At 35.0% G+C, this 16,253-nt stretch overlaps 2 protein-coding genes across 3 annotated transcripts; both read left to right on the top strand.

The window, feature by feature from the left end:
- The first annotated feature begins 5,233 nt into the window (after positions 1-5,233).
- gdf3 (growth differentiation factor 3) lies at positions 5,234-9,879 on the top strand. Of its 2 annotated transcripts, XM_067368150.1 has the most exons (3): positions 5,234-5,281; positions 6,116-6,327; positions 8,907-9,879. In XM_067368150.1, exons 2-3 carry the CDS (start codon positions 6,159-6,161, stop codon positions 9,722-9,724), a joined length of 987 nt encoding a protein of 328 aa, XP_067224251.1. In that variant the 5' UTR covers positions 5,234-5,281; positions 6,116-6,158; the 3' UTR covers positions 9,725-9,879. The 2 variants fall into 2 exon arrangements, with proteins under 2 accessions (XP_067224251.1, XP_067224250.1); XM_067368149.1 differs by lacking the exon at positions 5,234-5,281 and having other exon boundaries at positions 6,066-6,327.
- A 1,406-nt stretch (positions 9,880-11,285) lies between these two features.
- Positions 11,286-14,274, top strand: bmp2a (bone morphogenetic protein 2a). Its single transcript, XM_067367014.1, has 2 exons — positions 11,286-12,331; positions 13,327-14,274. The coding sequence occupies exons 1-2, from the start codon at positions 12,001-12,003 to the stop codon at positions 14,163-14,165; spliced, it is 1,170 nt and encodes a 389-aa protein (XP_067223115.1). The 5' UTR covers positions 11,286-12,000; the 3' UTR covers positions 14,166-14,274.
- Positions 14,275-16,253: the final 1,979 nt, after the last annotated feature.

Genomic DNA, 16,253 nt, shown 5'->3' with positions numbered 1-16,253 from the left:
CGGTGGATTGTGTTCACCGACAATGTTTTCTGGAAGTATTCCTGAGCCCATGTTGTGATTTCCATTACAGTAGCATTCCTGTATGTGATGCAGTGCCGTCTAAGGGCCCGAAGATCACGGGCATCCAGTATGGTTTTCCGGCCTTGAGCCTTACACAGAGATTGTTCCAGATTCTCTGAATCTTTGGATGATATTATGCACTGTAGATGATGATAACTTCAAACTCTTTGCAATATTTATCTGAGAAACTCCTTTCTGATATTGCTCCACTATTTTTGGCCGCAACATTGGGGGAATTGGTGATCCTCTGCCCATCTTGACTTCTGAGGCTCTTTTTATACCCAATCATGTTGCCAATTGACCTAATAAGTTGCAAATTGGTCCTCCAGCTGTTCCTTATATGTACATTTAACTTTTCCGGCCTCTTATTGCTACCTGTCCCAACTTTTTTGGAATGTGTAGCTCTCATGAAATCCAAAATGAGCCGATATTTGGCATGACATTTCAAAATGTAATCTATATTCTATTGTGAATAAAATATAAGTTTATGAGATTTGTAAATTATTGCATTCCTTTTTTATTCACAATTTGTACAGTGTCCCAACTTTTTTTGGAATCGGGTTTGTGTATGGAAGCTTGTTTTCACCACGGAATAAAGCGTTTTAAAAGATAATTGCAACTTTTTATCTCACAATTCTGAATTGCGTGATATAAACGTACAATTATGACTTTTTTCTCGCAATTGTGAGTGTATATCTCACAATTCTTACTTATCAGAGTTGTGAGATATAAAATTTGCAATAGCGAGTTATAAAGTCCAATTCTGAGGAAAAAAATACTTTTTTCTCAGAATTTTGAGTTTCTATCATGCAGTTCTGAGAAAAAAAGTACCAATTCAGGATTCAAAGAGAAAAAAAGTCAGAATTGTGAGATAAAAAGTCGCAATTGCCTTTTTTATTCCATGGCGCAAACAAGCTTCCATATTTCTAACATAGAGAAACCTATATAACACGAACCAGATCATGAGACTAGGGATCAGAAAAACGTATGGTAAAAAGATGGTGGGCTCCGCAATCATGTAACTTGTTTAAAACGGCAAAATAACAATATTTATTTCAGAGATGATAGATGCAACAAGAATGTAATAAAATGAGATCATGTGACAACAATGGAGAAAGCTACATTTTGTTTTTCGAATCTTTTGTTTTGAATCGTGTGTATCAAACTGCTAAAGTCACGTGATTTCAGCAAACGACGCTTTGTTACATCATAAGTGTTTCAAAATTTCAATAGTTCACGTGACTTTGGCAGTTTGATACGTGATCTGAACTACTGATTCGAAACAAAAGATTCGTAAAGTTTTAAAGCTTCATGAAACAGTGTTTTGAAATCGTCCATCACTAGATATTGTTCAAAAGTAATTATTTTGTTTTTTTGGCACACAAAAAGTATTCTCGTCGCTTCATAACATCAAGGTTGAACCACTGTAGTCACATGATCTGTTTTACATATGTCTTTAGCAGCTTTCTGGGCATTGAATGTGTTAATTATCTTGCTGTCAATGAAGGCCTCACTGAGCCATCAGATTTCAGCAACAATATCTTAATTTGTTCTTTGAAGATGAACCAAGGTCTTATGGGTGTGAAATGACATGATGATGAGTAATTAATGACAGAAATGTCATTTTTGGGTGAACTAACCCTTAAATAATAGGCACTATCATAACAGATAAGATGGACTCAGGTAAAATACTATGAACTAAAAACTCAGTAAAAACAAATAGCAAGCAAAGGACAGAGTTTTCTACTTGCAAATTTTAAATGTTCCACAGATATCTTAATTATCTTTTTGCATCATAGACTTCTCGTGGAGAGAATTATTATCAATGTTGCCCACCACAAAGGAGTTACTTTAAACACAGTTAAACAGCTCATAAAGTTTTTGCCACAACTGAGTAATTCCTTCTGACCCACTTACACCATCAATCAGATTTTTACTTTTATTCATTCTTTTGATTTCTTTCCAGAAATCATTTGGTTTATTATTTTGCAGTTTTGAGTCAGACCTGTATTTTTATTCCTCTTAATGAAACAACATAGGGCATATTTAAAATTTGCATTTCCCAGTTTCTTATATTCAAATAAGGGACTCAACCCAAGCTTTAAAGCCCTTTAAAGCCCTCATTCCACCCTGGCTTGGCTTTATACGTCTTGATCTTGTTCAGAGGCCTGCTTGAGGCAAAAAGGGACTCCACAATATTATCATATGAGGGAACGTAACTCAATAGCATATTGTGGGTTCTTTAATATCACAGCGTACAGCTGTGTCTTTTGGTAAATCAGTATTACTCAACAGTGTGTTGAACACAGTGCACTTTAAGATCCTCCTCAGTCGAGTTAGACCAGTCTATTTTCCCTACGCACATGTTATTTACAGACAAAAGAGTAGTTAAATTACCCAGATTTATAGATAAAGAAAAAGGCATAATTAATCCTCATGGCCTCTAAAGAATCATATATATAATACCAGTCAAAAGTTTGGATGCATTACTATTTTTTATGTTTTTGAACAGTCTCTTATGCTCATTAAGGCTGCATTCATTTCATAATAAATACAGAAAAAAACAATAATATTGTGAAATATTATTACAATTTAAAATTATGGTTTTCTATTTTAATATACTTTAAAATATAATTGAATTAATTTTCAGCATCATTACTCCAGTCTTCAGTGTCACATGATCCTTCAGAAATCATTCTGATATGATGATTTATTATCAATGTTGGAAACAGTTGTGCTGTTTAATATTATTTTATAACCTGTGATACTTTTTCAGGATCCTTTGATGAATAAAAGGTTAAAAAGAACAGCATTTATTCAAAATATAAATCTTTTCTATCAATATAAATCTTTACTATCACTTTTTATCAATTTACACATCCATGCTGAATAAAAGTATTAATTCCTTTAAAAAAAAAAAATTACTGACCCAAACTTTTGAACGGTAGTGTATATTGTTACAAAAGATTTCTATTTTGAATAAATGCTGATATTTTTTAAAAACTTTTTTTCATCAAAGAATCCTGAAAAAGTATCACAGGTTATAAAATAATATTAAGCAGCACAACTGTTTCCAATATTGATAATAAATCAGCATATCAGAATGATTTCTGAAGGATCATGTGACACTGAAGACTGGAGTAATTCAGCTTTGATCACAGAAATAAATTGCATTTTAAATATGTTCAAATATAAGTTATTTTAAATTGTAATAATATTTCACAATATTATTATTATTGCTGTTGTTTTTTCTGTAAATAAATGCAGCCTTAATGAGCATAAGAGACTTTGTTCGAAAACATTAAAAATAGTAATGTTTCCAAACTTTTGACTGGTAGTATATATATATATATAATATGATGAGTATAACTCATTACAGTATAACTCATATATATATATATATAACAGTATAACTCATACTTGACCTCTCGGGAGATGTGGGTGACAGTCATAATTTGAAGGGGAAGGTAAACAGTGAAAGATGAGCTTTCTGTGGCTTAATTCGCTCAAATTCCCCATTACACAGAATATATTTTCATATCAAGTGAAACATGAGGTTTGAAAAACATCATGACGGTGTTTTACATCAGTCTGAGGGATATTCTCCTCCGCTCCGTGGACCACAGCTTCTCTGTGTCCTGTGTGTGTGAAACTGAAGATCAGGAGGGAAACCTCAGAGCACAACGTGTGTTTGTGATGAATGAAGGGGTGAACACAATGTCATGTTATTCAAACGGCCGTATTTCATATCCTGACTAGACCACACACAATATTGTGTTTCCAGTGACAATGCTCGCACTGTAACCTCACACCGTACATCTAACTGTTTCTTCAGCATTAGCATTTTGCATGTCATGTATTTAGCATATACGTGTTTTTGTCTTTTGTCTTGTGAGATATATGCTGTTCTAAAGCCTTATAATAGATACACAAAGGCTATTTCAAAAGGTAAGCAGTAACTTTATATTAATATTTATTTTTATTTATACTTGTATTTATATTTTATAATAAAATATAATATATTTTAAAATCTTAAAATCCTAATCTTTTTATTATATATTTTTTGGAAATATTAATATTATTATTTATATTATTACTTTTTTTTTTTTTTGGAAATAAATATTTCTAAAGCTTGACATTTCATTCACATATTTGTTTTATTTTGCAAATGTATGTTGTCATCTACATTTGACATATCAAATACATTTTAAATATATTTTATCAAATATGCATATTATAATATAAAATACAAATATAAATATTTATTATATTTTTTATTTTTGTAAATATTATTATGATAATTTTTTTGAAAATAACTATTTCCAAAGCTTGACATTTCATTCCCATATTTTATTTTATTTTATATAATGTCAAATATATTGTACATATATTATTATGAAATATACATAATATAATATAAAATATAAATATTTTATAATAAAATACATATTTTATTTTATGTTGTAAATATATTATAATTATTATTGTGATTATTATTCTTAATAATAATAATAATAATTATTATTATTATTATTTTAATTATTATTGTTTTATTTTATTATTACTTTATTGTTTATATTATTATTATTATTATAGTATTATTGTTTTAGTTTATTATCATTGTTTTATTATTATTATTCTTAATAGTAATAATCATCATCATCATCATCATCATCATCATCATTCTAAAGCTTGACATTTTATTCCCATATTTATTTTTTGTAAATATATTATAATTATTATTGTGATTGTTATTCTTAATAATCATCATCATAATCATCATCTATTTTTAATAATAAAAATTCCCATTTTTATTTTATCTCTGTTCATTGCTCACTACTTCATTTTGTTTTGTTTTATTTTATTTGTATTTATTTTTTGTTTGTTTGGTCTCAGTTTACAGCTCACTACTCCATTTCTGTTTTATTTTATATTATTTATTTATTTATTGTCTTGTCTGTGTTCACCGCTCACTTCTCCATGTGTCACTGGTAAAGTTCAGACGGACTGCCGCCCCAGAGTTCATCCAGGATCCTGTTATCAGTGACGTCCTGATGGATCAGTGGATAGTGCCTCATCTTCACCGATGACTGTAGGAATGTGTCTGATGAAGAGCAGGAGTGATGCTGCACAGACGGACAGAGGCAGTGTTTCTGTCTGATGAGTGTGAAAATGATTTCTGTGGACAGATCATAAATCCAACATCATAAAACATTCAGAGGTCAAGAACAATCCTTAATGAAAAAGACAAATAGATCTCTTTAATATTTCCTCCAGAGTTTTAGAAGTCAATTCTCACATCATGCCCAGAATTGAGCTGCAATCAAAACCAGAGATGTTGATCTAAACACAAAGATTTCTCATGAATTTCCTCAAGATAAAATGATCTGAGCTGCTCCACATTCATCATATATCTCTGTAATCTTACCGTATGACGACTGTTGACTCACTTCTGTCTTTTAGTCTGGCGATTTTAAGAGTTGATTATTAAATTACACATCAAAATACAAACCATAAATTAGATGAAACACAATATCTCAATAATCAGTGGTTAAAAAAAGTCACATTTATTTGTTTAGTCTTTTCACTTTTGTATATGGCTTGTGCTATTTGTGAAATGTGTTTTTTATATGTATACCATAAAAATGAGTAAAAATTGATATATATTGGCCTATTTATAAATGAAAGTAAATAATAAAAAATACATTTTGTATATAAATAAAATATTTAAGAAGTCAAAATAATCTATGAAACAATGTAGATCTTTGTGGCAGTATCTCAATCTGATCCTTTTAAACATCAAAGGCCAATTGCAGCTAATTTGCATATCAATGCAATCACCCCCACACTCCATCAGTCATGTCGTTATCTCCACCAATCAGCTCACAGGTGTCAATCTTCAGCCGTCTGGCCATCTGAATGTGATCAGTGGCTGTTTAAAAGGCTCCGTCCGGCCGGGAGCTCTGTTTGACTGTGCTGCTCGGTTAATGATGGTGTGTGTGACTCTCAATGTCTTGTTTTTAATGTTAAGTCTCTGTTCTCCTTCTTTTATAAGCACAGAAGATGTTAATGTTCAAGAAAAGCTGTTTTTAAGCTCCATGGGTCTCTCAAGTCGACCCAAACCGTCCCATCATGCTCCGGTGCCCTCTCTGCTGTGGAAGATGTTCAAGAAGAGCACAAAACAGACCTCGACTTCCCACAGCGACCCGTGCCTGGTGTCCGAGTACGGAGTCCGAGGAAACATTGTGAGGTTCATCCAGGATCAAGGTGAGGCCTTCAGTCTTACTGTGCAGTATATTATACCCCCATGATTATGTCTTAATTTGTTTTTTCAAGAGGGCAATTTTCAGAATTGATTTAAAATTAAGTTTTATTTCCCCTTTCTCTAATCAAAGTGTTTCAAAAAATGTTTTCTAGGGAATCATTGTAATCTGTTTTAGTTTTTTCCATCATGTTAGTCTTTTGTAACATCTTTAACTTCCTTTATGACGCCGTTCTCCAGGAAGTGACATCATTATGGTCATTAAGTATTAGCAGTGTCTTATTGTGAAAATTAAAGTTGGTGTAATCAAAGACTTTAAGGTCTTTTACACTCTTTTATAGAAACAACACTACATTTTTTCCATGCAAGGGTCAGTTTTAAGATTTTGAGCTATTTGGCTTTTCAGATTAGTGGAAAGCAGAAATCTGAAATATACTTTAAAGTGTTTATTTTATTGCACTTTCTGTCTGTGGATTTCAATTACAACACATAAATTTAAAGGCTCTGAGTTTTTTCGACAGTACATACACCAAACTTTAGTTGATCTATTTATATATAACAGTTTATTCCTAAAAACATGGTGAAAATTTACAGAGCAATAAAGAGATCAAATTTTTTTTAAAACCTTTAACTATAATATCAAAACAAAAAAGCTATTTTGAACCTGCCATTATCTGGTGTTCAGATTTCTGTTCTTGAAATTTAAAAAATCGCTTCATCGGAATGGTAAGAAACTTGGTGACTTTTGCGGCAGTCGCTATGTGAACACAAAAATAAAAAAAAATTTAAAAAAAGCTAAATGGTCGTAAAAAAAAGTCACTTGTTTTGTTCTGCCTTAGGAAATGAATGGGAAATATCAGAGCTGCACGATTAATCGTAAAAAGATTGTGATCTTGATTCAAACAACCATGTGATCTTATTTTATAATGATAACGATTCACCCGTGTCTGTTAAACATTTGACAAAATCACACCGGAACATTAAAATCGGTGTTCGTTCTGCCACGCTGTTCTGTTACAATTATTCAAGTTATCACAAAAGTATTGAGATAAAAGGTTAAAGTTAAGATATAAACACTGATGTCTACAATAGTGATCAAAATAGCACAAAACACCTTTTGAAACTAACTTGGTGCTTCAAATAATGGCTGTATCAATTACATCTTACACCACTGGGTGGTGACAAGTGACTGTTAAAAACTGTATTCATCATTGAGTCATTTGTTCAAAAGATTTGTTCAAAACACTGATTCATCCAGTAATGAAACAAGTATTTCAGAATCGTGATCTCTATTTTAAACCAATTTATCCAGAATCGTGCAGCTCTAGCAAATATATGAAAGTACAGAGAATTTGTGTGTACAACCTACAAATCAGCTGCGATGCTGAAAAAAAGTGCACAGCAATGAAGGGGTGAAACTCTTAGCATATCGAGTGCAAAATAATAATATGGCTGTAACAATATGGCAAAATTGAGACTCAAATAAGAGGTTGAAATCAGGTTAAGCATTCCTGTTCATTTTTGTTAGATTTTTGATATTATGTTACAAAAATGTCTTACTCTGTGTTCAGGTTTGACTAGTAAAATAATGCAAAAACTGACACTTCAAATCAACAAATCAGTTTTTTTTATTTTTTTAAGTCTTTGAGAATGTCTAAATATAACCAAATCCACAACTTGATAAAAAATACGTATTTGTCTAAAAAAAAACAGAGAATTTATTAGTTTTTTATATAGAGCTATAGAGGAATCTAGTGGTTACACCACATCATTACAGATGTTTTTCTTTTTTTACTCCCACCAGATGGCGCTAATCTTCCTTCAAAAATTGGATTTTAAAGACATTTTCTCTATTTCAAAATGAAATACTGCTTTAATTGAAAAATAATTTAAAAAAAATTGTATTTTCAATGGGAAAAATCAATCAAAATTATTGCATAAATATTACTTAGTACCATGAAGTTCTCTCGAAATACAAAATAAAAAAGAAAATATAAAAAAATATATATTACATTGATTTTACATTTCAGGTGTTCTGTCACTTTTGACTGCGAACAACACAAGTGTGACCCTGAAATTAACAATACCAGAGGGTTAATCTGATAATGCCTCATTTGCACATTTAAACAATTCAGAAAACTTACATACAAAAAAACACCACTTAAAAAAAAAAAAAAAAAAAAAAGTTTGCAATTCTTAATGTAATCAATAAACTGGTAAAAAGTTCAATGGAATTGTATATAGAACTCTAGAGTTCTATACAAGGAGAAATGATTAAATGATTGCATAATGTTTTTCACAGGTTATTTCAACTTTTTCTAGTGATAAAGTACATTTATGATCTGTCAAAATTTAATAAAATCAAAAGTAAATCCATAAAATGCTCCCATGATGGAACCCCTGAAAGGTTCTATATATTAAGAAACACCTGACAGAACCCTTTAAGGTTCCATTTAGAACCATTTCTTTGAAGAGAGTGGTGATGTTATTTTTTTTTTTCACACTTTGTTACCAAACTCAAGTTTCTCTAGAGCAGGAATGACCCTCATGCACATAACACAATGGTTGTTTTGCCCCCAAACAGGTAGTCTGATATCTGCTCCGGCCGTCCACTGCTTTAACTGTGTGCGAAAGCATCTGTTTTTCAACATGTCGGTGCTGGAGGATGTTGAGCAACTCTCCTTCGCCCAGCTGGAAATGAAGTTCAAACAGGACCTGGCTCACCTGGGACAGCACGTGTTCAGCGTGGACCTGTACAGGGTTTTAAGAACCACGCTGAAGGGAGTGACGCACGAGTCCAGCCGTAAATTACTCCTGTCTCAGTCGCTCGGGCCTGGTGCGCACGCTTCAGTGCTGGTTAATCTGACCGACCTGGCTGAATCCTGGAGGAAACCAGGTAAGAACTACGGGATGCAACTTGAGATGCAGCTCACGCATTTGAGCAACATGCTTCAGGAGCACGCATTTGTGAAGAGCGCCCAAATCCCAGAGTTGCACACGTCTCTGGTGGTGGTGTCGTTGAACCCGCTTCAGTGCAGGTCCAGAAGAAAGAGAAGCGCGGCGTATTACTTACCCGTGACCCCCAGTAACGTGTGCAAACCCCGGAGGCTTTACATCGACTTCAAAGACGTGGGTTGGCAGGACTGGATCATTGCACCTCAGGGATATTTAGCCAATTACTGCCATGGCGAGTGTCCATTCCCTCTGAGCGAGAGCTTGAATGGAACCAATCACGCAATCCTGCAGACGCTGGTTCACTCGTTCGATCCGAAAGGGACGCCTCAGCCCTGCTGCGTTCCCATCAAACTGTCCCCCATCTCCATGCTCTATTATGACAATAACGATAATGTGGTGCTCAGACATTATGAAGACATGGTGGTGGATGAGTGTGGATGCAGATGAACTCACATCTTTCTCAAACACTGATTAAAATGGTTAATGGTGCTTTAGAGTAAGTTTAACTGGTTTTTAGGCATTGAGGACAGTGTGGGAGAATGTTTTACAGGCAGACTGAGCTGTTACATGTTCAAAATAAACTTTGTTTTATAATAAATTGCTTTTTTTCCCCTCAAACATGGTTTGAATGGTGTTTAATATATTAGACCAGAGGCATGTTAATGTTTATTGGTTTATTAGACCTGGATTAGAATCTGTTTGAAATATTCTTATGAGGACAAATTAAATTCCCAGTCTTAAATTAGAATTTTTTGGTGAACTTCCAATCCAAACCGAAATATTTTTGTAGTATCATGTAAATAAGTAAATGCACAATCTATGTACTTATGCATTTTCATATATACTCTAAAATATGCTGGGTTAAAAACAACCCAAGTTGGGTTGAAAATGGACAAACTCAGTGGTTGGGTTAAATGTTTGCCCACCTGCTGGGTGTTTTTTTTTTTTTTTTTTTTAACTCAACTATTGTTTAAAAATTGCTATATGGCTAGCTTAAAATGAACCCAAAATAGTTGGGAAATTAAAAACCAGATGCAATTAGAGGCAACAATAATAGACAAAAGGTGAATGTTTATTAATAAGCTTTAATATTTTATTAATATAAATGTATTAATAAGCAATTTAATGTTTATTGTTTAATAATTATTCATTGAACATTAATGTTCATTTCCAACATACTTTGGGTTCATTTTAATTAAGCAATACAGTAATTTTTAAACAATAGTTGAGTTAAATAAAACTACCCAGCAGGTTGGGCAAACATTTAACCCAACCGCTGGGTTAAAACAACCCAATTGCTGGGTTTGTCCATTTTCAACACAACTTGGGTTGTTTTTAACCCAGGATTTTTTAGAGTGTATAATTCTAAACTGTTTGATATGCATTAAAACTATATACAGTATATATCATAAACTGTATAGAACTGCTCATAAACTGTTTTAAACTATACATGTATATTATTTATATATATATATATATATATATATATATATATATATATATATATTATACACCTTTTTCAGATTTATTTTGGGGCAATGAATGTAAAATGTGACAACTAGCCCCGGTCTTACTTCCTACTTCACATAAAACGTCGTTGCTTCTGTTCTCCACAAGTAGGCGCACTGGCTCTGAATATGAGCGCTAGTTAGTGAGTGAAATTTTTTTTTTTTTTTTTTTTTTTTTACTACTTTTTGTATTTGAGATCTAAATATATCGTTAGTGACATTAGTTGATAGAGTGATGACTAATTAAAATGCCCAAAAGAGATTTAATGCCATATGTTGTATTAAATTTAATAAGCAGTAATGTAGTAAATCTGGAACTTCCCATATTTTCCCCCCTCTTATTTAATTAGATGTCTGAGCTCTCCAAACGAGCATTTGACCACATGGACCCCTTGATGTCCAAAGGTGATGAATTCTGTCATGACATCAGAGAGTTAAACAAAAAGACACACGAGGAGAGAGAGAGAGCGCGCGCGCGAGAGAGAGAGGCTGTTGCACACTTGCGCACTGCGCGTAAAGGACACACGTATCCAAACTCTCGCAGCGACTCGTTCCGCTCTTCGCAAAAGAAGAAACTTTTTGTTTTGTCAATGAAGTGGAGTTTCACATCTGTCACAGCAGCCACAGCTTGTCTTCTGCAGTGTCGATAGAATATGTGTAAAAAGAGGCGGGCGTTCCCGTTAAAGTCTTCCACTTTTTTCTGCAGATAAACAGCTTTTTGGCGATCTCAAAGATGGAACACCGTGAAACGGGGAATTATATGAAGACCCCAGCAGACTGCATTGATCATCTCACGTGCCATGAACAGAAGATCAGCTGCGCGTGTGGAGTTTAAACTGGACTTTATCTGAAGGACCTGCACTTGTTTGAGCTCGATTTAGGAGCATTGCTGATGTGTGAAACCATCTTATTTAGACTACCGATCGCATTTCCCTAACTGTTAGGTTTATTACTCGGAGTTTTACACTTTGTGTTATTTTACGAACAGCGCAAATCTAGTATTATGACAGGCTTCGACTCATGGACCTTCTCCTATCCAGATGGATCTAGCGCAGGTTTGCGTTCCTCCTTAAAGCGGCTCTTAAGGTGGCTTTGATGCACGAAGGATCCTCCAAACTCTCACAATGGCTCACTCAAACACGGAATATGGTCCCATCTCCTGGCCTGAGCCCATCTGATCTCGTTCGTCTCTGATCTGTCAGCTTTAGAGTGATCATGGTCTCGTCCGTTGGCGCTCTGATGGTTCTGATGGTCACTCAGGTGTTCTTTGGAGGTTCCCGCGGACTCGTACCTCAGATCGGCCGGTCCTCTCTGTCTCAGGATGTCTTACACGCGTTTGAACTTCGACTTCTGAGCATGTTTGGACTCAAACACAGACCCAGTCCCAGCAGGTCTGCGGTTGTTCCGCAATACATGATGGACTTGTACTCGATGCACTCGGTGAACGCGGAGCAGAACAACAGCAACAGACCCAAGGGTTCCTTAGGGAAAGGCTCGGAAAGATCTGCCAGCCGCGCGAATACTATCAGGAGCTTCCACCATGATGGTAAGCAAGTGTTTACTTCACGAATTCTCCCTCTCCTCCTGCTCTAAATTCCTTCTTTCCATTCTTATCTGCTTTATCCTTCGTGTTTGACAGGAGTTGACATTATCTATAGACTGTTTATTGAGGAATTGCCAGTTTATTTGTATAAAGTCCCATGTTGACAACATGCATATATTTATGTAATATATATATGTATATGTGTGTATAATATACTGTATACATGCACATACTCACATACAAATATATAGTATAATACAATGTAAGTCGCTTTGGATAAAAGCATCTGCCAAATGCATAAAATATAAATTGTAAAAATATATGAATTCAGGTTGATTGGGACACTTTTTCCAAGTCATCTTAATGGCAAAAGTGTCCCAATCACCCTGAATTGATTTATATATATATATATATATATATATATATAGATATAGATATAGATATATAGATATAGATATATAGATATAGATATATAGATATAGATATATAGATATAGATATATATATATATATATATATATATAGATATATATATAGATATAATATATAATATATAATATAAATTATTGTAGGGGTTACAGGTGCTCATCTAACTACCTACTTCATTTTTTATTTATTTGCATTTTACACTAAAAAAAAAAAATGTTTTGTCAAATAATGATATTTTCAATTTTTAAATTAAACTTTTAAACCTAATGATTGGGGTTTTCCATGTTTGACCCAGTATTATTTAGAGTGTAAAGTAGCAGGTGCTGTAAATGTTGAATGCATAATCATGACATGAAATGTCGCTTGTGTAAGTTTACCACCTCTGAAGTAATCATGTTGTGTCAAGCGTGATAAGTTATCATTTCTTAAGTGTTTAAACCAGTGTGTCCAGTAAGAGGTCAGTAAAAGTCACATCCTGTCAGTGAGTGTAAACAAGACGTGAGGAACTGGCATTGATTCAAACAGCCATATTCATTCCAAACGTTTTTTTTTTGTTTTTTTTCTTCCCAGAATCCACGGAGGACCTGTCAAGCTCGAGTGGAAAGACGACTCAGCGGTTCCTCTTCAACCTGACCTCCATCCCAGGCGAGGAGTTTGTGACGTCAGCGGAGCTGCGGATTTTCCGAGAGCAGGTCGTGAGTTCTCCCAGCAACGGCAGCTCGGCGGGATTTCACCGCATTAACGTTCACGAGATCATCAGACCGTCCGGTTCCCTTCAGGAACCCATCACGAGACTCCTGGACACCAGGCTGGTTCAGCACAGCTTGAGCAAGTGGGAGAGTTTCGACGTGAGCCCCGCCGTCACGAGGTGGACCGCAGACGGACGGCCCAACCACGGCTTCGTGGTGGAAATAGTTCACCCGGACCAGGACTCCAAAAGACACGTCCGCGTCAGTCGGTCCCTGCACGACAGGGAGGACACGTGGCCCCAGATGAGGCCGCTGTTGGTGACCTACAGCCACGACGGGAAGGGGAACGTGCTGCACTCTCGTGAGAAGCGGCAGGTGCGGCCGAACAAACAGCGGAAGAAGCACAAAGCCAACTGCAAGAGACATTCCCTCTACGTGGACTTCAGCGACGTGGGGTGGAACGACTGGATAGTCGCGCCTCCGGGCTACCACGCCTTTTACTGCCAGGGCGAGTGTCCGTTCCCGCTGGCGGACCACCTGAACTCCACCAACCACGCTATTGTACAGACACTGGTGAACTCGGTGAACAGCAACATTCCCCGGGCCTGCTGCGTTCCCACGGACCTGAGTCCCGTTTCTCTGCTCTATCTGGACGAATACGAGCGGGTGATCTTAAAAAACTACCAGGACATGGTCGTGGAGGGCTGCGGATGCCGCTGACTTTATTTTTCCCGATACTAAACTTTATTTATAATAAAGTAAAACACATATTTTGGAGAAGTATATAAAGATATATTTATGTTCACTATTGGGAAAATAAATATTTTAATCGGAGTTAAACTAACGTATTTTCTGATCTACGTTTCGCACATGAAGTATTCTGTATTTATTTCTAGCGCACTCATTTTTTTTTTTTTTTAGAGAATAGTTAATAGTTTTGGTAGCACTTTACAATAAGGTCTAACATTATGCATTAAGCAATACACTATTTAATAATCTTTAACATTAGATTTAATAAAAACACAGCTGTTCATTGTTAGTTCTGGTCCATTAAAGGGTTAGTTCACCCAAAAATGACATTTCAGTCATTTATTACTCACCCTCATGTCGTTCCAAACCTGTAAGGTTTTTGTTCATCTTCAGAACACAAATTAAGATATTTTTGATGAAATCCGGGAGTTTTTTTTATCCCCCATAGGAAGCAACGAAGTTACTACATCAGGAAAAGTAGTAAAAACATTGTTAAAATAGTCAACATGACTACAGTGGTTCAACCTTAATGTTATGAAGCGATGAGAATACTTTTTGTGAGCGAAAATAATGACTTTATGCAACAATTTCTTCTCTCCCGTCAGTCTGCTGTTTACATTGAATTACATAATTTACTCACCCTCATGTCATCCAAGATGTTCATGTCTGTCTTCAGTGGAAGAGAAATGAAGGTTTTTGATGAAAACATTCCAGGATTTTTCTCCATATAGTGGACTTCACTGGGGTTCAACGGGTTGAAGGTCCAAATGTCAGTTTCAGTGCAGCTTCAAAGAGCTCTACATGATCCCAGACGAGGAATAAGAGTCTTATCTAGAGAAACCATCGGACATTTTCTGAAAAAAATAAAAATGTATATACTTTTTAACCACAAATGCTCATCTTGCACTTCTCTGCGATCTGCCACGCATTACGTAATCACGTTGGAAAGATCACGCGTGACCGTGTAAAGGCCTTTTGACTTAGTCTTTGCACGTTCTCTTTGTAAACACTGGATCGGTACTTCCGTCTACATTACTCGACCTTTCCAACATGATTACGTAATGCATGGCGCACCTCAGAGCAGTGCAAGACGAGCATTTGTGGTTAAAAAGTATATAATTTTTTTTTTTAGAAAATGACAGATTTCTCTGAAGCTGCACTGAAACTGACATTTGGACCTTCAACCCGTTGAACCCCAGTGAAGTCCACTATATGGAGAAAAATCCTGGAATGTTTTCCAAAAAGAAACGTAATTATTTTTCGACTGAAGAAAGACATGAACATTTTGGATGACATGGGGGGTGAGAAAATGATCAGGAAATTTTCATTCTGAATTGAACTAATTCTTAAGGGTTGAACCACTGTAGTCATGTAGACTATTTTAGTACTTTTCTGGCCCTTGAATTTGGTAATTACATTGCTTTCTCTTGGGTATCAGAAACCTCTTGGATTTCATCAAAAATATCTTAATTTGTGTGAGGATGAATGAAGGTCTTACGGGTTTGGAACGACATGAGGTTGAGTAATTAATGACAGAAATTTCCTTTTTGGGTGAACTAACCCTTTAAATACAACTTTTGATGCATTAGTAAATGTTGAAATTAACATTTAAGATTAATAATTGTTGTTTTCATTGTTAATGTTAGCTAATGGATCCTATTGTAAAGTGTTACCATATATTTAATGCATAATCAAAGAAGATAATAGCTAGATGTCATTAATGGTTACTATGTTTCTTTAAGCAATGCAAAATGCAAGAGCTACTCGCCTATAGGTGGAAATGCATTTAATGCAGTAAAAAGCACTTGAAGGGTCACCATTGGAACGGCATTGGCCGAAATGGACCAAATTCCATCAAAACAAAAAGCAATGGAATTTGCAGTGTGAAGCCAGTGTTTTAGAGATGTGTCTTTGTTAAGCAGCAGTAAATGTGAATGCACTTATTTCAAACCAATGTGACAGGTAGTTGACACTGAATGCTCAGGAAATTAGCCGGTGTGAGTTTAGCCCCACAGCATGAGCTCTCGAAATCCACCTATTGCCTGAAGACAATGACTA

The sequence above is a fragment of the Chanodichthys erythropterus genome, chromosome 18 (genome assembly GCF_024489055.1).
Source record: "Chanodichthys erythropterus isolate Z2021 chromosome 18, ASM2448905v1, whole genome shotgun sequence".
Classification (NCBI taxonomy): Eukaryota; Metazoa; Chordata; class Actinopteri; order Cypriniformes; family Xenocyprididae; genus Chanodichthys; species Chanodichthys erythropterus.
The sequence above is the reverse complement of the archived record's forward strand: the minus strand, read 5'-3'. Positions and strand labels throughout refer to the sequence as shown.

What these genes read in the sequence shown, in the direction of transcription:
- gdf3 (XM_067368149.1), top strand. Translation starts at nt 6,084, where the DNA reads ATGTTAAGTCTCTGTTCTCCTTCTTTTATAAGCACAGAAGATGTTAAT. An exon ending in GAGGTTCATCCAGGATCAAG is followed by an intron (nt 6,328 to 8,906) that starts GTGAGGCCTTCA and finishes GCCCCCAAACAG; the next exon opens with GTAGTCTGATATCTGCTCCG.
- bmp2a (XM_067367014.1), top strand. Translation starts at nt 12,001, where the DNA reads ATGGTCTCGTCCGTTGGCGCTCTGATGGTTCTGATGGTCACTCAGGTG. An exon ending in CAGGAGCTTCCACCATGATG is followed by an intron (nt 12,332 to 13,326) that starts GTAAGCAAGTGT and finishes TTTTCTTCCCAG; the next exon opens with AATCCACGGAGGACCTGTCA.